Source organism: Phaenicophaeus curvirostris, chromosome 23 (assembly GCF_032191515.1).
Source record: "Phaenicophaeus curvirostris isolate KB17595 chromosome 23, BPBGC_Pcur_1.0, whole genome shotgun sequence".
In the NCBI taxonomy this organism is placed as follows: domain Eukaryota; kingdom Metazoa; phylum Chordata; class Aves; order Cuculiformes; family Cuculidae; genus Phaenicophaeus; species Phaenicophaeus curvirostris.
In genome coordinates this window covers 6,978,689-7,000,444 of record NC_091414.1, presented here as the reverse complement: position 1 = coordinate 7,000,444, position 21,756 = coordinate 6,978,689, and the positions used below count along the sequence as shown (strand labels likewise).

The 21,756-nt window shown below is 49.9% G+C and overlaps 1 protein-coding gene across 1 annotated transcript; it reads right to left on the bottom strand.

Annotated features, from left to right (window-relative positions):
• Positions 1 to 10,194: 10,194 nt before the first annotated feature.
• EDN2 (endothelin 2) lies at positions 10,195 to 16,055 on the bottom strand. Its single transcript, XM_069875305.1, has 5 exons — positions 15,908 to 16,055; positions 15,298 to 15,442; positions 14,014 to 14,133; positions 13,102 to 13,206; positions 10,195 to 12,267 (listed from the first exon to the last, which is right to left on the bottom strand). Exons 1-5 carry the CDS (start codon positions 15,969 to 15,971, stop codon positions 12,156 to 12,158), a joined length of 546 nt encoding a protein of 181 aa, XP_069731406.1. The 5' UTR covers positions 15,972 to 16,055; the 3' UTR covers positions 10,195 to 12,155.
• Positions 16,056 to 21,756: the final 5,701 nt, after the last annotated feature.

The following is a 21,756-nucleotide window of genomic DNA, read 5'->3' as shown; positions in this document are numbered from 1 at the left end:
GGCCAGGGGATGAGAATCTGCCTTCGGGGTGGGTGCCCTTAGCAACATGGATGTAGACACTGTGACAAGTTCACTTCGTTGCTTATCCCGTAAGCGCGAGCTGACATTGAGCTGCCCTTTCCTGCTGCTTCTCTCTCTGTCATTGTTCCACATCTATCTTGACATCTCTCACCCATCCCTTTTCTTGCCCTGGTGTCCTCTCTTTGACTTAAATCGAAAACCTCACCTGCTGAGGAAAGAAAAATAGAAGAGAACGGAAAGCAGAGAAGAAAAAGTGAAAGAACAAAAAATGGACATAGTCATCACATATTTATATCAGTAAAAAAGTGGAAAGATACAGAAAGGGGAAGGAAAAGCAGAGCAGGGAACCACAGCCATGGGCTGGGGACAGGGGAAGATGTGCAGAGAAAGCGTGGAAAGCTTTAGTGAGGGGAATGGGGAAAAGGAAGAGGAAAGGAAATGGGGAAAAGGAAGAGGAAAGGAAAAGGCCAGCCTGGCTGGGGGAAGGCAGTCGTCCCTCAGGGGATGCAGGGGAGCAATCGGGGCAGCACCACACAGCTTGGAAAATGGGATGGTGTGGAATGGATCACGCTCCCCTGCCCACAGCAGGCACACAGCTAACACGACACCAGCAGCAGGTGCCCAGGTGGGCACAGCAGCACAGTGAGGTCTGAAGGATTCCTACAGGGTAGCCCAGCTTGGAGAGCGTGACAGCAGCCGGCCACACACCAGACAGGACCTTTCAGCAGGACATTTACCCCATTAACTCAGACAGCTTCAGCTCCACTGGCCCAGACTGGTTGATTCCTTCATTGTTCACACTTTCCATTTGCTTTATCAGTCACTGATTTTGCCCGTCTCCTTCACATCCTGCCCCTTCAAGCGCCTCTGCTGGCATGTCTAGGAGAGAACTGCAGGGTCATTTCTGCTCTATCAGTCATTTCAACACCGTCTCCTAGCAAGCTTCCCCAGGGAGGCAGTGACAATGCAGGGCTGCACTGCTCCAGCACAGCTAACAGAGGTGCCCAAGGACATTTCAGAGGCTGAGTACAATGTGTCCTTGCTAGGTCTTGGTGTCAGCTCTGTAGGACCTGGGGTCTACAGGGGCTGACTTCTTACCTGCACCACAGCTGAGGCATGGACAGCAGCGTGGCTCCCTGAGCCCATCTCTGCTCAGGACTCTGCACCTTAGAGGCTGACAGTGGTAGAGACTTCCCCATATAACAATACCTCATGAAAGGCAGAGAGCAAATGTGCTTCAATGACTGAAGAAACCACATTTTTAAATTAGGACTCCATCCCTTAGCTTAAACTATGACTGGAACTGGTGCTGTTTAACGTCTTTGTCGCAGACATGGACAGTGGGATTGAGGACACCCACAGCAAGTTTGGCAGGGTTGACACACTGGAGGGAAGAGATGCTACCCAGAGGTAGAGGATGCCATCCAGAGGGCCAGGCTGGAGAGGTGGGGCTGTGCTAACCTCATGAAGTTCAACAAGGCCAAATGCAAGGTCCTGCACCTGGGTCAGGGCAATCCCAGTCACAAATACATTTGGGGCAGAAAATGGATTGGAAGCAGCCCTGAAAAGAATGACTTAGAGTGCTGGTGGATGAGAAGCCCCACATGTGCCAGCAATGTGCACTCACAACCCAGAAACCAACTGTGTCCTGGGGTGCATGCAAAGAAGTGTGGCCAGCAAGATTCTGCCCCTCTGCTCCACTCTGCTAAGAACTCACCTGGAGCCCTGAGTCCTGTTCTGGAATCCTCAGCACAGGAAGGACACTGGTATGTTGGAGCAAGTCCAGAGGAGCCCACAGAGATGATCCGAGGGCTGAAGCACCTCCCATATGAGGACAGGATGAGAAAGTTGTGGTTGTTCAGCCTGGAGAAGAGAAGGGTACAGGGAGACCTTAGAGCAGCTTCCAGCACTGAAAGGGGCTCCAGGAAAGCTGGGGAGGGGCTCTTGATCAGGGAGTGTGGGGATAGGATGAGGGGGAACAGTTTTGAACTGAAAGAGGAGAGATTGAGATGAGATCTTAGAAATAAAAGTTTTGCTGTGAGGTTGGGGAGGCCCTGGCCCAGGTTGCCCAGAGCAGTGGTGGCTGCCCCATCCCTGGAGGGGTTCAAGGCCAGGTTGGATGGGGCTTGGAGCAGCTGGATCCAGTGGAAGGTGTCCCTGTTCATGGCAGAGAGGTGGAACAGGATGGGCTTTAAGGAAATTTCCAACCTAAAACATTCTATGACTCTACGACATGTGCACATCTTCACACTCCATAGACTTGAAGCAGAAGCCACCTCTCCCACAACTCTGACCGCTTTACCTGGGAGAGGAACGGTTCGCTAATTAGCCTGGCATGCACACGGCTGCATCGCAGGCAGGTTTGGCGCTGGGGACGATCCCAGTACCAAGGAGCTGCTGGGAAGGCGAGCCCCACCCTTCAGACTGGGATAATATTTTGCTAATGCCTTGCAGTGGTTGGCTTTTGTTTTGCTGAGCTGTTGCTATGCACCTGAGGCTCCTCAAGGGAAGTCGGCTCTCCAGAGGAAACAACACCGGCAAAAAGTCACCAAATCATTGTTCTGGCTGCTTTCTGTGTCATGAACAAACACATGAATCTGCACTTGTTTATCGGGAGGCTCAAGGGCAGGATTTTGCTGGTTATCCGCAGAGGTGATTTGTCTGTTGGACCTGCTTGTCTCAGTGGCAGCCCTTCGCCCCAAAAACAAAACCAGGAAAAGACTAAGTGTTCCCATACAACTTCCAGCACAGTCGGCGCCCTCCTCGAAAGCTCCATTTTAAACAAGAATTGAGAGAGGGAAAAAACAATTAGCACTAGTGACTTTATTAAAAAAAAAAAAATAAAGACAATTTTCCCATTAATCAGAGCCTTATCAGCAGCAAGGTGATATAGAGCCAGGGTTTAATTGGAAGGGAGCAAATGTGTTTGTGCTGGTGTGGAGAGCCTTGTCTATGTGAGCAGGAATGTGGCCTGCATCCTGTTTTCTTTACTGATGGGGGAGGAATCCGCTCCACGATTCCTTGAAAGGCTGCAGCATGTTTTCCACCAGCTCCATGCTGGGTTTGTGAATTGGGTTCCTGCTTCTGGAGAGCAGCTTTGTGCTCAAAGGGATCCCAAAACACCATCTGTGTTTTGGAGGAAAAGAACTGTCATCCTTCCATCACTTGCAGCAGGTGCCTCGGCTCCTGGCGTGCACCATCCCTTCGTGTTCCGTACGATTCCTCCACTGGCAGTGGATAGAAGGACAATTCCCAAAGCTGGGAGCTCCCTGTGTTGGTTTACTTGCTGCCCACTGACCCCGTTATTCACTTGTGCCTTTGCAAAGGGTAAGAGAAGCAAAACTTTAATTGTAACAGGCGTGGGGGTCAGAGAGAAAGCCCAATGTGGGATGTGCTCCATCCTGCCTGAGGAGAGCAGTTGCCTGGGGGTGCTGAGTGCCCTCAGCTCTCAGGGAGTTGAAGAGAAGGCAGCAAGTATGGGAGGATTCACCAGCCCCTCTGCTCTTGTTATCCCCTGGGCTGCCCTTGAAGGGCACTTGACCATTGCCTTTTTTGTGGCAAATAGTTAGTGTCCAGCCTCTGTCAGCTCCTCAGCTCCATCCCCAGCACCAGGAGGGGTCTATGGTCCAGCCAGGGGTGCTTTCTGCTTCAAAGTATCTATTCCCCTTTAGCACAGCACTGACTAACTCATTCTATGGTGCTGGGTTGGGTGCTTCAGTGAACCTTCACCCTGTTTCAACACCATGGCATTAAATATTATACTATATTTAACATCAGAATACATAAAATTTATAAACACCAATTCTCCTCTTCCCAGCCTCAACCTCTCAAAAAGGGAATCACAGTCATAGAATCATAGAATCATGGAATGGTTTGGGTCAGAAGGGACCTCAAAGCCCATCCACTCCCATTCTCTGCCATGAACAGGGACACCTCCCACTGGATCAGGGGCTCCAAGCTCCATGCAACCCAGCCTTGAACCCCTCCAGGGATGGGGCAGCCACCACTGCTCTGGGCAACCTGGGCCAGGGCCTCCCCACCCTCACAGCAAAACATTTCTTCCTAACATCTCACCTCAATCTTCCCTCTTTCAGCTTAAAAACATTCCCCCTCATCCTATCCTTGCTCTCCCTGATCAAGAGCCGTGGTTGCATCCTGATTTTTGTTTTGAAGTTACTGCTGAATGAACAGCCTCGGCCCAAATTGAGCAGCTTTTTCTGCACCAAAACTCGAGTCATTTTGGATGGAGATGTCACTTGCCTGGACCAGGACTGTCCTTGGAGCACTGGTCACACAAATATAAAATTCAGCTTTCTTACGCAGGAGTGGGAATGTCACCCAAGAGCAAGTTTGCAGAAGTGTGGCAAATTTACCCAGCATCACAGCCCAGCATAATTAAGCAGCATTCTTATTCACGTCATCTCCTGGCTTTGGCATAGGTTTTATTATAGTCATTACAAAGACAGATATTACTTTTGGATTGACTCACTTGATGGGTTGATCAGCACTTTATTGTAGCCTCCAGTTATAGCACTTTTTATGGCATCCAGAAGAACTTAACCATTAGCACACTATTAGGAGAAACACCAGCAGCTGATTAAGTTGCTGAAGGTCAAAGACATTTTTCTTAATTGCTCCATGTGTGCTCCCTCCTCTTCCCCCTCCAACAGAGCTGGAGGGATATTATTCTGTTTTAATAATAAAGTCACAGAGGCATACCTTGTATTTGCCATCAAACCTCCAGGGAGAAGGTTATTCACCATTTAAGACCTTGCCTAAACTGTTATGGTCTCACTGCTGAAATGAAGTCTTGGAGATTTGCATGGCATGTATTGGAAACTATGGCAAAAAAAGCCATCAGGGTAACTTATTGACTTGGTAAATGCATATTGCAAACAATGTGCTGTTAGGGTCATGACAAAATTAATGGACATACTGAAGGGAGGTCTCTGTCTTTGGGATGAAAGGGAAGACCATTTTGTGTGGCCAGTAGGTCAAGGGAGGAGATTCTGCCCCTCTATTCCTCTCCTGCGAGACCTCATCTGGAGTATTGTGTCCTGTTCCGGAACCCTCAACATAAGAAGGATATGGAACTGTTGGAACGGGTCCAGAGGAGGGCTACAAGGATGATCCAAGGACTGGAGCACCTTCCATATGAGGACAGGCTGAGAGAGTTGGGCTTGTTCAGCCCAGAGAATAGAAGGCTCCAAGGAGATCTTATAGTGACCTTCCAGTACCTGAAGGGGCTACAAGAAAGCTGGTGAGGGGCTGTTCACAAAGGCTTGGAGTGATAGGACGAGGGGCAATGGGTATAAACTGGAGAGGGGAGTTTTAGGCTAGACATAAGGAAGAATTTTGGATGGGCCTTGAGCAGCCTGATCCAGTGGGATATCCCTGCCCATGGCAGGGGGGTTGGAACTAGATGATGTTTAAGGTCCCTTCCAATCCAAACTATTCTATGATTTTCTAGCCACTGATAGACTCTCATGACTCCTGGGTGCATTGCCAGAACAACCTCATCACAGATGAGATTCCAGAGTTCCTGGAAGTCTTTCTGATCAGCCTTGTCATTCTTGCCTTTGGAATGCAGCACTTCAGGTGTTTTCCCATTAATTCACAATGGAAAGCTGCTCAGAAAGGTGCTCGTAACCTGTCCTGAAGGCTGCACCAACCACGCACCGAGCTGTACTTCCAGTGCGCGCCAAATGCACTGCAGGGATGACAATTCCTGGCACAGACTCTTTAACTGAGCCAGTGGCATTTTCCCTCCTGTTCACCAACACAACTGGAGAACGAGAGTTAGTTTAAATAGTTAGCAGACATAGAAGACAAGCAGTTTCCCCTCTGTGCTCCTTGTCTTAGCAGTGAGCCCTCCATGGGATCTCCTTACCATGAGCCTCGGAAAGCAACCACCAGCCTCAGGCTCCTGGAGAGGGTGCAAAACCTCTGGTGGGACACAACTCTGCTGACTGCTTGCTTGATGGAGGGTTCAACTTGAGACCTAGTTCCCATAGAACAGATTTCAGTGTTTTATACTTCACTATTACCTGGATTGGATAAGACAGGCTGTGGTTGGTTACCGTGATGCCTAGACATCCAGAGAGCCCATGGCTTTCCCTGCTACATAGCTATGAGATCCTGAAGATGTGGGGTGCAGCTGACCACAGAGAGCTCACCAGCCTGTAGCAGAAGTTTTGAAATATGGTGCTGACATTCGTTCTAGATCCCCTTGTTCCTAATTCCAGGTGGCTCAAAATAACCAACCTTAAACACAGAGGTTTAATCAAGCCCTCTCTTTCCTTGGTTAGAACCATTTATTGATACGTGCAGTATCCTGGAGGGTAAAAGACAAACCACGGGGTTACACCCTGTGCAAAGCTGAGATGACTGGAGAAACTCTTTGTGGTGGAGGGCACTGAGAAGATTCCATTCCACTACATAATTCTAAGCTTAGTGTTCCAGCACAAGTGCTCACAGGAGGTGTTTCCCAGAGAGAAGACCTTTGGCAGAATATCTGTCTCAGTGCCTTTTAGCTTCAGTCTTAGTCACATGCAGGAGTAAACAATTTCTGAAATAGATTGCCTGGAGAAGAGAAGGGTACGGGGAGATCTTAGAGCAGCTTCCAGTACTGAAAGGGGCTCCAGGAAAGATGGGGAGGGGCTCCTGATCAGGGAGTGCAGGGACAGGATGAGGGGGAACAGTTTTCAGCTGCATGAGGCGAGATTGGGAAGAGACCTTAGGAAGAAATGTTTTGCTGCGAGGGTGGGGAGGCCCTGGCCCAGGTTGCCCAGAGCAGAGGTGGCTGCCCCATCCCTGGAGGGGTTCAAGGCCAGGTTGGATGGGGCTTGGAGCCCCTGATCCAGTGGAAGGTGTCCCTGCCCGTGGCAGGGGGTGGGACTGAATGGGCTTTAAGGTCCCTTCTGACCAAAACCATTCTATGGTTCTGTAATTCTATGAATCCTAGAGACAGAGATGTAGCTGCTAGAGAGGCCACCAGTACTATCTGGAGAGTCTATACTGCTGGACTATATTCAGCTTCCACAGAGCCACTGACTTTGTATCTCAGGCCAGAGGTGCCGAAATCAAAGGCTCAGGGACCAGCTGCTGACCTATAGCAAAGCACAACCCTGCACGCATTACTCAGTGTCCCTTCCCCTCCTGTTGCACCCTAGGTCTTATTTCATAAGGCCCAGCTCTTCTGCAGGGCAATCCAAACCAAAAGAGTGCAGGCAGGAAAAACTTACAGCAAAGTAGATCTCAGCCATGGACAGCTTCTTCCTTCCATGGAAGCACCAAAGACTTCGCCTTGAAAAGGCATCCACAGAGATAGTCCTCACTTGAAGAATACTTCTACATGAAGCCCTGGCAGAGGCTGCCCAGGATAGTGGTGGAATCATCATCCTTGGAGGTGTTCTAAAAACATGTAGATGTGGCACTTCGGGACATGGTTTAGTATTTGTATTGGTGTTGTGTTAATAGTGGACTTGATGAGGTCTCATAGAGGTCTTTTCTAGCCTTACCGATTTTATGATTCTATTTTTATGTCAACACATCTTCTCCTGAGCAGAACCCATCTGTTCAACAAATATGAGATGTGAACAAAGTCCCATAAAAAAAAAAATGATGCCTCACCTGATGAGGACAGAACTGTCCCATGGTGCAGAAGAGACGTCAGCTGCCTGTGGGCCATCTAGAAAGGGCTCTTCTTCAGGAGCTCCTGCTGCTGAAAAAATGCCAGTCACATGCAAGGCAGAAGAGCTCTGTTTTTTTCCAGGAATGATCACTCATATAAAGGACTCCTCAGTCAAAAATTTCTGTCTTAGGAAAGGTATCCTATCATTTATAATTAGAACTAGCTTTGGAAGTTGCCTATTTTCCTGGGTTTCCCTCTCAAACGATGTTTTGTTTTTCTGTTCTTTCCTGTTATGTGTGAGAATTTATAAAATATGCCTCCTTCAACCTACTTCAGCTGAATTCAATAACCTCAGAATAAGCACAGTCCTCTCTTCTCCCTTTTCACTCTAATTAAGATGCTCTTAAGCATCTTCCTTCTCTTCTTCTCTCAGATGATACCTAATTAGCTCTTGTAATTAAAACTATACCCAAAGGGCTGGGCTTTGCACAGATGTTGGTGTTGTTCCAGGCAACACCATGGGGTTATTGCCAGGCTCAGGTGGCTCCTCAGCACTTGGTGGGACACCTGAGGGGCCAGATTCTAGCAAGGGCAGCTTCTGAGGTGTTGTGACCAGGGCTTTGGTGGGACTACTCTGGATGTCTGTTCTGTGGTATTTTAAAACAAGTTTTCCATGTATGTTGACTTCCAGCATTTCCTTCTATAGTACTGGTGAGTCCAAAGTTTCCCCAGGTGAGTGTGGGTAGCCTGACTTGGATGGTTTTCCATCATTCAGCCCTGTGACAAATTTTCCTCTTTTCATTGATCTTCAGTACAGAAAAATACCAAAAAAAAATAACCCCAAAAAACTAAACAACCCACCCACAATGGATTGGTTCAAGTTTTCTCTCTCCCTGTTTGGATATCTTGCTTCAAGCCCACACACTGTAGAACTTGAGAGCATTCCATTTGGTCCCACCTCCAGCAAATGTGATGCTCTTTGTGCTGTTACCCTTGAGCTGCGCAAGCAGGGATGCTTTGTTCTCTGAGACCAAAGGCTGACTGAGTTCTCCCGTGACTCAAAAAACACAAATAAAAGGCTGGGTCCAAGGCTCAATAGACAATCCAGAAGATGGGGAGACCTTCCCTGGGAAATGTGTGCATTTCCAGCAGCCCTCAGCTTCCTTGTTCCCACCACCTGAAAACAGTTCAAGCAGGACAACTATGGAAATGACCCCAAATAGGCAGATTTTCCAAGAACAAAGTTGAACAGAAAAGGGGAGAATTACACCTTAGATATCATACATAGGAAATTCACAGTGTTTCAGGGTACCTTTTATTCCCGTTTTGCCTGTAATTCAAGGTCATTTTTATCACGGACCTTTATCATTAAAGTCAGAAACTATTACTTATTGTCACAGAAACATCTGAACAGATCTGATTTTCAGACGAGGTTACAGGGTGGAGGCTCAGCCATGGGAGATGCAGCTCAGCCAAGAAAGCTGAGCGATCAGAAAGGATGGGGCTGTAGCTCTGAACTACTGTTCCCAGGAAGCCATGGGAACCAGGAAGAAGTGTGATGGTTTCTGGGCATGCAGCAAGCATTGCACTAGCTGTTAAATTAATGTTTCTTTTTCATTCCCTTCTCACAGCTGCACCATGAAATTCACTGAGTTAACTACACCAGAATAGTTGATGGTGAGGTCGTCACGCAAAGATGATCATTGAATGGATGATGGCTTTTAACTGTATTAAAAAAACCCCCAAAAAACCCCAGAAGAATTAAAAACAATCCACAAAACTCAGCTCTGGAAGTTGGTGGGCACAGGAGATGATGCGCTTTGCAGAGGATGTCCCTGCAATGCTGACACCCACAGTTACAGAGATGCTAAATGGATTTGAGGCAAAGGACCATGGGAAAACGTGCATCAGAAGAAGTGGGATCAGCAGGCGATGGAGGGGATTCTTCCCCTCTGCTCTCCTCTGCTGAGACCCCACCTGGAGCCCTGTGTTCAGTTCTGGAGTCCTCAGCACAGGGAGGGCACGGAGCTGTTGGTGCGAGGCCAGAGGAGCCCACAGAGATGATTCAAGGACTGGAGCACCTCCCGTATAAGGACAGGGTGAAAGAAATGGTGTTGTTCAGCCTGGAGAAGAGAAGTCTTCACTTCCAACCCAAACCATTCCCTGATTAACAGGAACCCTTGGCACAAGGTTTCAAGCTGCTCTCAGTATGCCCAGGCCTAAGCATAACAAGATGAGGGTAATTTCACATCTGTGTTCCCATAGAAATCTAGAAAGGATCAAGACGTTTGTTTCAAGTTAAGGAACGTTTAAGTCGGCTCAATGTATTCACTGTGAGCTGAAACTTGCTCAGAACCATTTACCAGCCAACACAGCCTCCCCATTCCCACCCAGCTCTGCTGTCCCACTCCCTTTCACAGTGCTCTTGGCCATCTGCATTTCTTTCATCTCATCCACCACCACCCAGCCATCAAACAAGCAAGAAAAACAATATTGACTTTTGTCATTATTTATTACAAATTAAATTTTGCAAATTACCGTCTAAAAATAATCAATAGATTTAAATAAATATACAGATTTAAGGATGCTACATTTGGTACGTGTGCAACAAGTCACTTAAAGATGAGACATTACACACTCAAGGAGATATACATAGTACATTACAGCAGTAGTTCTATTTTAAATTACTCTGCTCACATTAAACCATGTGCAAAGGTTCCTCTGGAACAAACCCTTTAAGGATTTTTCTTTTAGAATGACCCAAACCTTCAGAAGGTCAAATATAGCAAGGATTCTATGCAGCTTTGGGGACCAAATGATTAAGTCTACGGTTTCATTTACGATACAATCAGTTGGTCTCATTTTCCCCCCCTCTAGGGCTTAAGGCAAAATCAAGGAAATATTTTCTGTGTCCAATGGGACTACACTTGCAACAGCCACAGATTTTGGTCCATCATCAACTTCAAGCAGATTTTTAAATGCTTGCAGGTATTACTGGCTTGGGCAGCATGGGGGACCCAACAGGGGTTCCAAGAGAGCAATTATTTATCTGCACTAAGCAGGCGACAGCTGCAAGCCACGATGTATATGAGAAGCTAATCTGCCCAGGCAAACCAAAGTGCATTTGTGATACAGCTCCAGAGCCGTGAGATTGCATTTGCCTACAAGAGTGTTTTCTGGGCTCAGTGTTTTATCCAAACTCTTCCTCCTCAGCTCTGTGCTGCTCCGTAGCCGGGGAAGCAGCCAGGATTAAATTCAAGCCTTTCCTCTAAAGCTGTGCAGACAGTGCTGTGCTCTCTTCTTAGCAAGCCTGTTCTCTACACCAATCCCACCTGGCTGCCCCTTGCCTATTACATTCTCCATGCAGATTACACTTCCCATAGCAACACGCTATCCATATACTGGTCATTTGTGGAATTACAGAGTCCAGTTTGGAGACCTGATCTAAGCGAAGCAGCAAGCGAGCCTTTGCGTGCTATTTTCCCACCACCCGTTTTCTTTGCCCCTAACCTCTCCTTTCAGGCAGAGCTGAAAGAAAGCTGGGACATTAGGTTAAGAGCTGGAATTACTCTACCCCGCTAAGACTACATCCAAGGAGATAAGACAGATTCACAGCACTGAACACATCTGGATTTGCAGCTCAGACTCAGTGGGGCTCCCTCCTCCAGACTAAGTGGGGCTGCATGCACAGGGCTCCTGCAGGATTACAGCTCCACATCAGCCTCCCCAGCACTGCTGGTGTTGTGCCTGGTGGCAGGGTCGTGTTTGGATTTGATGCAAGCTCTGGCTTAAGCAAGCTATCCTCCACCAAAACAAGAGCCACTTAAGGACGGCCCTTTCTCAGCCAAAGAATGCCACTGACTACTCAGTTGGCTTTCCAGCATCTAGATGATGTATATGTATATATATTTAATAAAAACTGGGAGCTGTTTTAAAATTAGAGTCCATTCATACGTACATCACACTGTCTGACAAGAGAAAAAGTGCAAAGGTGGGCTCAGGCAGCCACGCTGGAGGCAGTTTAACCCCGTATGCATGCCCAGCCAAACCACCTTTGAACAGGGCCAAGCTGGAACCGTGCTCAAACGTGGCTCAAAGGCAGAGCAGACCAGGCCAGGGATATGGGCTCAGTGCTGCCAGGTCCAGAACTGTACTGAGCAACCTCATTTGTACGCGATTCAACCGCCCAGCACAGGCTCGCCCTCTGCCTCGGACTCCAGTGCAGAGTTAAGCTAGTACTCTACCAGCAAGACTCTTGCCTCATCCAAAAAGGCACAATTCAGCTCCATGACACATCTATGACTGTATAGAGAGATGGGTTTCCCTTTACAACAGTCTCTGGAATGCATGCAGTACTGGTTCACACAACAGGAGCATGGAGACTTCCACTTCTTCCCCCTTCCACTCATGGCCTTTCCTTCAGCTCTAACTACCGACAGCGGAGTTAGTGGCACCCACAGGCCTCCAAATTCTTCTGGTGAACTTGGTATGCACCTGCTTCTTATCTCTTCTTCTTCCAGATGTTTTTCTTCCAAGGCAAAACTGTTGGCTGTGCATTCCTCTGAGAACGGTGCTGGTGCTTGCTGAACCGCAGGCTGGAGGCAGCAAGATCCCTGTAAACAGAAGCGACAGGATGTTCATTCTTCAGTCCATATTCCTACGACTCAGCAGCAGGTGTTTATCTAACCCTCGCCAAGATTTATTTTGAGGGAAGGAAGAGAGGGAATTCCTAGCTGCAGGTGTATTATCCACAGCAGAGATCCCGCTAGCCCCAAATCCCTTTTCCACCAGTGGCTTTTGACAGAGAATCAATTTAAGGAGTCCTGCAGGCATGGCCCAAAAGATGCTTCCCCAGATCCACCTTTTAGAAAGTGGTCCCACTGCATCTGATTTAACTGCCACGAACAAATCAATCCTTGGACGAGGTGCTAAGGGGCATGGTTTAGTGTTTGATAGGAATGGTTGGACTCGATGATCCGGTGGGTCTCTTCCAACCTGGTTATTCTATGATTCTGTGATCTGATTGACACTCCTGGAGTCCACAGTGTCTCCAACACAGAGTTCCACATCTCACTGATGTGATGGGAGAAAAGCTTTTTCCTTTGAATGATTGAACAGCAAATTTTGACCATTCTCCTACATGATACCATCCCTCTCCCACTTCTTGTGCATCACCCTGTCCCATATCACAGGGACTTCCCACCCCAGTCAAGAACTACATTTTATGTAACATTCCTCTAGTTTTGGAAGGACACAAGCATGCCAGGTCCCCTCACTGTTGGCCTTCAGTTCCACAGAGAGCAGAAATAGTCAAGTCTACTCATTTAAAGGGGGACAAGAGAAGGAAGTCAGGTCAAATCAAAGAGGAGCCAGCAGTCTAGGGGCACAACCATAGATTTTGAAGTGCTCATGAAGGATGTTAAGGGGAAGTTAGGTGGTATGCTTACCTGAGAGCTCTCAGCAGGCCATTATGAGAAGGCTTCATATCACCGCTCTGCAGAGACTTCACTGATGCTCCGGTGCTCACTGGGAGCTTCAGACTCCGCAGGTACCTAGTTAGCAAGAGATGTGTGAATCACTCACATCCACCCATGCCATGGAAGAGCTGGGGGTGCTGCTCCATCAGTGACTGTGCACAGAGCCTAACAGCGCTGCTCTAACATCACCAGTGACAGGCTGAGACAGTTGAATGCATGGTTTTGAAGGGTTAATTGCAGCTATTTGAAAGCTATTCATAGCTCACTTTTACTGCTATCCTCTTTTGTCAGACCTCACTCTATTCATAGCCATATTTAATGGGGATGTTAACTATTGCCTTGCCTTAATGACAGATCTCTGCAATGACTTTGGAGAAATGCTCACACTGTGGGGAGCAAAGCAAGACAACCCATAGTGCAACGTGCACTGTAGAAAGAGCTGGCTACAGAAGATATTTGATTTCCAGCTCCCAGCAGTCCTGCTCTCCTGCAGCCTCTCCCACCTGAGCCATGCAGGAGACACTGATGTCTCCAACCTTCACCCTCTCCACTTCTCCCTCTCCCAACGTTCTTCCAGCTCCTCCCTTCCCACCAGTGCACAGAGAACTTCCTCAGCCTCCTGGTGGCAGCAGGGATGGAGGTAATATTGCTTCATATCAGCTAGCAAAGAGACTATTGTACAACAAAACCACCCTAGTGACACTTTGCCAGGGCCTCCTGGGAGGGGTACGAAAGCCACTAGACAAGTTCCAGCTGTTTGCAGAGAGCTACGCAGCCATCCGCAGGGAGGCTGTAGAGTTCCTCCAGCTCCTAAGCTTCGCCTGCCTGCTTGCACCCCGACCAAGCGGCCCCCAAGGAAACCCCAAGACCCCCTTGACTTACCCAGGCTTTGCCTGGCAGAAGGTGGCACAGATGTTGTCCCTGGAGTGCGAGCACTCGCAGCGGCTGAGTGATCTCCTGCGCCGCCTTGGCGGGCTTCCCAAGCCATAGGGAGCGGTGTGTCTGTGAAAAACAAAAGAAATCAGCTATGCAACCAACTTTTTATTAGCCAACAACTTTATAACACAGCCCTGGGAGGCAGCCAAGCCAGTGCCAGGATAATAAAAGACTCATCTATAGACATAAGGTGAAAAGGTCACCGATATGTCTAAGCCTTTAAACCCCAGCTCCTCTCCCACCTACTGCTTTCTCCACCCTACCCCTCCCAGGGGATTGCCGTGCCAGTGTGTGCTGGGTTGCAAGTGGAATTTTCTCTCCTCGCAGCAGCCCAGGCACCCGTGCAAGGGTCGCCAGCACTGGCTGGGTGCGCTGGCAGCTCCCCTGGGTGCCAGAGCACACGAGGAGCGTGGCTGCCCCACTCCACCAGCAGAGCATTTCTCAAGCCCGGAGATGCCAGCGCTTTCGCTCCCCCACGTGGGTTTTAACACACAGGACGGAGTACAAATCAAGATGTCTTGGGGCCATAACAGGTCCTTCTGATCACAGAATTCTTTCAGAGCTGTTAGCACGTTCTGGCTCCGTCTTTGATCGCAATCTACTCTCCCAGAGGGTTTAGGATTGGCAGGGACTGCAACTATTCTCCAAGCAAGCAGCGAGTTGTAATTGCACGTTAGCAAGCGTGATTATAACCACACCTGAGCACATGTGTTTTGCTACAGTGGGATGGCCATTGGTCTGAAACTGCTCGGAAAAGCTGGTTTAGCATTCTTGAGGGCAGGACTTGGCAGCCACAGGACTTTAGTGCCAGCCCACAGCCGTCTCATTAGCAGTCAGCAGTCAGAACTACAGTTTGAAGCAGGTAGAGTAACTTTCTGACTTGCTACAACATCTTGGTGCTGCTTTTGGCTTGCAGAGGGATATAAACTCTGGAAAAGATGAGCCCATGAGGAAGCATCACCCTTGGCTTTCACCCTACTCCCCAGTATTGCTCCCTGTATCCCCTACTCTCATTTTCCTACTGAAACTCCAGAGCAGAAGCACACCTCATCCCCATCCAGATGTTGGAAAGGACTGGACTTGCAATGCTCTGCAGAGCAGGTGCTGCAAGAGCCTCACAGCACTGAAACCCTTCCTCACTTTCCTCTTCCCTAACCCCATCCTTGATCAGAAAGCAGTCACTTACTCATCAACAGAGCCACCCCCCTAAAAAGCCTTCTTCATGCTCACCCAGGAGTGTTGACCCAGATGATATCCAGGTGACAGAAGTAAATGCATTCCTTATCCAGCCAGCTGTTGCAGGAACATCGCTTGGTCCTCAGGTGCGCAGCGCTGGCTGCGGCCAGGTGGGACTCTGGTGGAGGATGGCCCATACCTGCAGAAGGAGGAAAGGATGAGCTGCAGCCTCGGTGCAGAGCGCTGGCATGCCCATCGGTGCATCAACTCCACAACTGTTCCTCCAGTAAGGAATACAGCCACTCCAATATGCAGGGAGCGTTACAGAAGGTGCAGCCTTGCTGGTGCGGCTGCACCTCCAGCAAGCAACGCAGCAATTCCAGTATGCAGGAAGCATCACGGGAGGTGCAGCCGATGCCGCTGCGGGCTCATAAAGGACTTGCAGAACCCCAGATGCTGCAGACCCTGCCCTCAGAGCAGGACACGGAGTCACCGTGTGATGCCCCCCATCCCGCAGACCCCGGGTGCTCGCCAGCACTACATGCACCCCCACTCCTGCAGCAGAGGGGGTGCAGATGGTATCCCCCAGCCACAGCAGGAACCCTTGGGGGGCTCGGACCCCCTGCATCCCGGCGCTCGGACCCCGTGCATCCCGGGGACTCACCGTGGTCCAGGAGGGCGAAGAGGGCGAGCGCTAGCAGCAGGGTAGCAGTGGGGCGTCTGGGCATGGTGGCTGCAGAGAGTGGGAGGCTGTGGGGTTTGTTTTCCCTCGTGTTTTCTTAATTTTTTTTTTCTCTCGCTCTCCGGGCTCTCCCGCTGCCTCAGCCGGAGCCGCCGCGATGCCTCTGGAGGCGCCGGGCGCTGGCAGGTGCTTTATAGCCCCGCGTCCCGCCCCGCTCCGCCCCAACGCGTGCAGCGCCCGGGGGGACGCGGAGGAGCGGGGGTAGCGCTCGGGGCGGGGGGGGGCGGAGACCGCGGGCAGGACCCCGCATCGCCCCGTGCTCAGCCCCGAAACACGCGTGGGGGCCCGTCCCACCGCCCCCGCGCCGAGGTGGGGACGGTGCGGGACGTGGATGCTGGGTGGGAAGAGAGGAAAGAGCTTTGGGAGGCGAAACCCCTGAGCACAGCCCCGCATCGCCCCGTGCTCAGCCCCGAAACACGCGTGGGGTCCTGTGCCCTCGGGATGGGGTCGGTGCGGGACGTGGGTGCAGTGTGGGGAGGAGAGGAAGGAGTTTTGGGGGTGGACCCCGCGGGCACAGCTCTACATCACGCGGTGCTCAGCCCCAAAACACGCGTGGGGTCCCGTCCCCCACGGGATGGGGTCGGTGCGGGGCGTGGATGCTGCGTGGGGAAGGGAGGAAGAGGGGACAGAGCTTTGGGGAGCGGACCCCATGGACAAAGTCTCACATTGCCCCGGCTCAGCCCCGAAACACGCGTGGGGGCTCGTCCTCCCGCGGTGGGAACGGTGTGGGATGGGGATGCAGTGGGAGAAGGGGATGGTGCGGGACGTGGTTGCAGCGTGGGAGGAGAGGAAGGAGCTCTGGGGGTGGACCCCGCGGGCACAGCTCTACATCATCTCTGCTGAGCCCTGAAACACGCGTGGGGTCCTATCCCGCTGGGATAGGGTCAGTGCGGGACGTGGATGCTGCGTGGGAAGAGATAAAAGAGCTCTGGGGGTAGACCCTGCAGGCACAGCCCCGCATGATCTCCGCTCAGCCCCAAAACACGCGTTGGGTCCCGTCCCACCGCTCCCACTCCAAGATGCGGGCGGTGCGGGATGTGGATGCAGCGTGGGAAGAGAGGAAAGAGCTTTGGGAGGCGAACCCCCTGGGCACAGCCCCGCATCACCCCGGGCTCAGCCCCAAAACACGCGTGGGATCCTGTACCACTGGGATGAGGTCGGTGCGGGACTTGGATGCAGCGTGGGAAGAGAGGAAAGAGCTTTGGGGGTGGACCCCGTGGGCACAGCTCCGCATCACCCCGCACTCAGCCCCAAAACATGCGTGGGGTCCCATCCCACGGCCCCCACTCTGAGATGGGGATGGTGCGGGATGTGGATGCTGTGTGGGAGGAGAGGAAAGAGCTCTGGAGGTGGACCCTGAGAGCACAGCTCCACATCATCTCCTCTCAGCCCCAAAACATGCGTGGGATCTGGTGCGAGCCCCCCCCACCCGTGGCAGAGTGATGGGAACAGTGCAGGATGTGGATGCAGCATGGAGCAAGGGGGAGAAGAAGGGGGGCAGCGCTTTGCTGGGGGGCAGAGCCCTGCATCACCCCGTGCCCAGCCCCAAAACACGCGTGGGAGCCCCCTTGGGGGCAGCGCAGCGGCTGCGGCTGCACCGTCTGCCTTGGTCTGCACAGGAAAGCTGGGGAAATAAGCTGGAATTTAGCGCGAACTAGCTGGAATTCAAGTTAAATTTCAAGTCGAATTGTTAATTCAAGAAAATACAGCAAGTCCCTGCTTTCTCTCTCCCTCTTTGCTGATGGTTTTGATGTCATTAAATGATTTTACACTCTTTTGCTGGGTTGAAAAATTAAAATTATTCGCAATAAACCTGCCCAGGCGCCATCTGATTTTGCTTCTTCAGCGTTGATGATGGCATGGTCAGCATTATTTTAGGGTGCGAAGAAAGTGAAATGCATAAGTCAGCTCCCAGGACGTGGGAGGAGAGAGGCAAAGCGGCTTCGTCTGGCCCATCGTGTGGCCGTGCAGAGGTGGGGAACTGGGAAGCGGTGGGTCCTGCCCACCACAGGGATTGATGGAGAGCGGCTTCCAAGTGCTCCACATCCCCCAGTGTTCCCACTCCGACTCCAAGGGGCAGCTCCTGGCTTCATGCATCTCAAGTAAATCTTGAGAGTGGAATAATCCTCAGAGATCGAGCAGGTTAGAAAAGCCAACAAAGTCCTCCTGCACTTGACTTTCTGGAGATGTTTTTAAAGGCTTCCTAGGAAGGGAGTGTGTTTTTATTTGTTTACACGGAGCAGTTTAGCGTTTTATTGCACTGTTGTCATGAGCAGATGCGAGATGATGGCAATTGCAGTGAAGCAGTGTGAGGTCCCATGCAAAGCGTAGCACGTGCATGGGGAAAGAGAAATAAGAGAAAAAGCAGTGAGCTAGAGTGTGGAAAAGTGCTTTTACCTGAGCTTCTGCTCACAGCATCGCATGGAAGCGAGGCGAGTTATGATTGTGCTCCTGCAAGCAATGACAAGGGGCTTTAACATTCACTCAGAGGCAGCAAGTGTGAATCCCACCCCTGTTTTCTTACAAAATGCATGCTGAATGCAGGGAAAACGCATAATGAGGTCAAAAAACCTATGCTCAGGGGAAATTATTGCTGTTTTCATCAAATAACTCTGACTATGATGGCATGTGAGAGCACAGAGACTGACATGAGCTCCACTTACTGAATGGGGATGAAGTGAGGGGGCACAGGAGGCCAGAGCTGGTGCTGTTTAAAATTTTCATTGGTGATTCAGACAGTGAGATCGAGGGCACCTTCACCCTCAGCAACTTTGCAGATGACACCAAGCTGAGAGATGCAGTTGACACACCAGAAGGACAGGGCATCATCGAGAGGGACCAGGACAGGCTGGAGAAGTGGGTCCGTGTGAACCTCATGAGGTTCAGCAAGGCCAAGTGCCAGGTCCTACACCTGGGTCAGGGCAATCCCTGATTTTAAATGGCTTTAAATTGGACGGGGGAAGATTTAAATTAAACATTAGGAAGAAATTCTTCACAATGAGGGTGGGGAGGCCCTGGCCCAGGTTGCCCAGAGCAGTGGTGGCTGCCCCATCCCTGGAGGGGTTCAAGGCCGGGCTGGATGGAGCTCTGAGCAACCAGATCCAGTGGGAAGTGTCCCTGCCTGTGCCGGGGAGGTGGAACTGGATGGGCTTTGAGGTCCCTTCCAACCAGCCATTCTGTGATTCTATGAAAAACGTACATCTGGAAATGGAGCCAGAATTGCAGGGTAGAGTACACTTAAAGCAGAGAAAATCAAGAATAGAGCATATTTTATTTTAATATAAAGATATATCTGATAAAATAAAGCTTCAGCATGAGAGGCAAACATAGAGAGGGAAGTTCTTAACCTCTATACCAATGTAATGCTCTCTAGAGACAATAGAGACATACAATAGCAGCATTACCTGTCAAAGCCCATATTCCAGCTGTGCCAAGTTTCAGAGTTATGTCACAGCTCGGATGCTATGTGACATTCCAGATGCCAATCCAGTGATATAATAAATCTCCCTTGGCTCCAGTTTCTTTGATCCTTATTCTGGTCACCAGAGGGTGAAAGACGATATCCTCGACGTGGGGAAAGTAACGCAGCAGTAGTTACCACAGAGAGGAAATGTTGGGGAGTAAATGACATCATTTTAATTAAAGAGGGGCCTCTTTCTTAGAAAAGGTGCTACCAGTTGTTTGAGGTATGAGACAGTGCCACAGCAATATGACCTTCCGGGATTCACTGACTGGAAGGAGCCGCAGAGAACTTTGTAACATGAAGACCTCTTATGTATCCAGGAAAGAAGAAATGGTTTTAAACTAAGGGAGAGGGGATTTAGACTGAATGTGGGGAAGAAATTTTTACAGTGGGGATGGTGAGGCACTGGCACAGGTTGCCCATGGAGGTGGTGGAGGCCCCATACCTGGTAACATTCAAGGTCAGGTTGTATGGGGCTTTGAGAACCTGATCTGGTTAAAGATGTCCCTGCTCCTACAGGGGGAATTGGACAGGACGACCTGTAAAGGTCTATCTAAACTCAAATCATTCTGTGACTCTATGACGAAGACTCTCAAGTTAACCTGAGGTTTTGAGCTCTGGGTGCAAGCTATTTCCTTTCCCAGACTCCTTTTTTTGGCCATAGCTTTGTCCCTTCGCTTACGTTTCCAAGAAGTGCCTGCAGGTACGTGTAACTGTCTGTAAAGATCTCTTACTGTTGCTAGAAGAAGACAAGTGCCCAGATATCTGCCAGGTATTTGCCTTTACAACCAGGTGCAAAAACATCTGTACAAACCAGACCTTTCATCCAAGATTCCTCACTTGTTTTCTTCATTTCTCATAAATCCCAGGAGATTTACTCTGTCGCAGAAAATGGAACAAACGTTACACCCTTTTGTTCATATGTGCCCACTGAATTAAGTTAGAACATATTTTTCTCTCCAGGAAATACCCTGCTGTGTGGAGCAGGCACCAACCTGACCAGCAGACGAATGGATGTTTGGCACCAGCATTTTATCCTTTCTTAAAGGATGCGAGATATGGACACAAGTCTCTGTTTGTTGCAGGGATGTAGGAACCCTGCAGAGAAGAGGTGGGGTTGGGATCGCATTGACTGCTTTGAACTGACCCTGCTTTGTCCAGAGCTACAGGACTTCTGGGTAAAAAAAGACCAAATGACTTTTTAAAAAGTGATTTCCCTTTAGGCTTGCAAAGAAGCATGTCCAGATGTAGGGTGAAGCAGCTATCAGCACCAACCATCCCCACAGAGTATTGTTCTGGTGTCTACGGTGGGTTCAAGAGTAGCTACTCTTTACTCATAGCAACCTGATCCAGTGGGAGGTGTCCCTGCTCATGGCACAGGAGTTGGAACTTCATGGGCTTTATGTTCCCTTCCAACCTAAACCATTCTATGACTCTACAAATGCCTACACTCCTCAGGACCCTCATAGCTGCTTCAGCAGCACCCCAAAATCCCAAATTCCAGAGAAGAGCATTCCAGAAAGCTCAAAGCCCTTTGCGACAAAGGTGGACTTTAAGGTCCTTTCTGACACAAACCATTCTATGATTCTGAGAGTTCAGGCTGAATGTTCAATCCCTCTTCATAGTATGGGTTGGGGGGGAGTGTTCAGCTCAAACCAGGAGCAGTAGTTCTTGACCTTCTAGACACAAAGAAGCTGTTCTGCTCCTGAAACCATCCCTGTACCCCTGATGAAAAGCAGGGCCCACTGCTTCCCAGAGCCAACGCTCCTCCCGTTATCGCCGCACTAAGAAAAACAACCGGCTGGAGCAGAGGGACGGGTCCGTGCTACACAAACACAGTTTCCAAAGAAGGAACAAAGGCGTACACAGGGTCCGAAATGCCAGAGATGGGCTTTGCCTCCTGCAGTTATTTTTTCCCTTTTGTTTCTGACTGTAGGAATACATTGTTCACTTCATTGTGAAGAGTTCCAGGCAGACATGACGAAAGGGACAAAACAGCTCAAGAAAGAGAGACGTTCCGTGCAGCATTCATGAAATGTGCTGTTTGGAAACAAGGAACAAGCAAACAGGAAAGCGTTTTAACCATTGAGAAGATGGGATCCCAGCGTGTTCTTGGCACCGGCAGGAACAATGGGGTGATGTCACGAGACAGAATTCCCCATGGTGGATGGAAGCCCAGCAAATAATCATAATTCTTGTCCTGGGACATAAGCAACATTTTTCCACAGTTGGTCATCCCCCACCGAGTCCCTGTTAGGAAGTTTAGGAAAGAGACATTGTCAGGGGAAGCTTCCTTTGGGAGATGTGT

What these genes read in the sequence shown, in the direction of transcription:
- EDN2 (XM_069875305.1), bottom strand. Translation starts at nt 15,971, where the DNA reads ATGCCCAGACGCCCCACTGCTACCCTGCTGCTAGCGCTCGCCCTCTTC. An exon ending in TTCTGCCAGGCAAAGCCTGG is followed by an intron (nt 13,207 to 14,013) that starts GTAAGTCAAGGG and finishes CTTGCTAACTAG; the next exon opens with GTACCTGCGGAGTCTGAAGC. An exon ending in GGCCTGCTGAGAGCTCTCAG is followed by an intron (nt 12,268 to 13,101) that starts GTAAGCATACCA and finishes TTCTGTTTACAG; the next exon opens with GGATCTTGCTGCCTCCAGCC.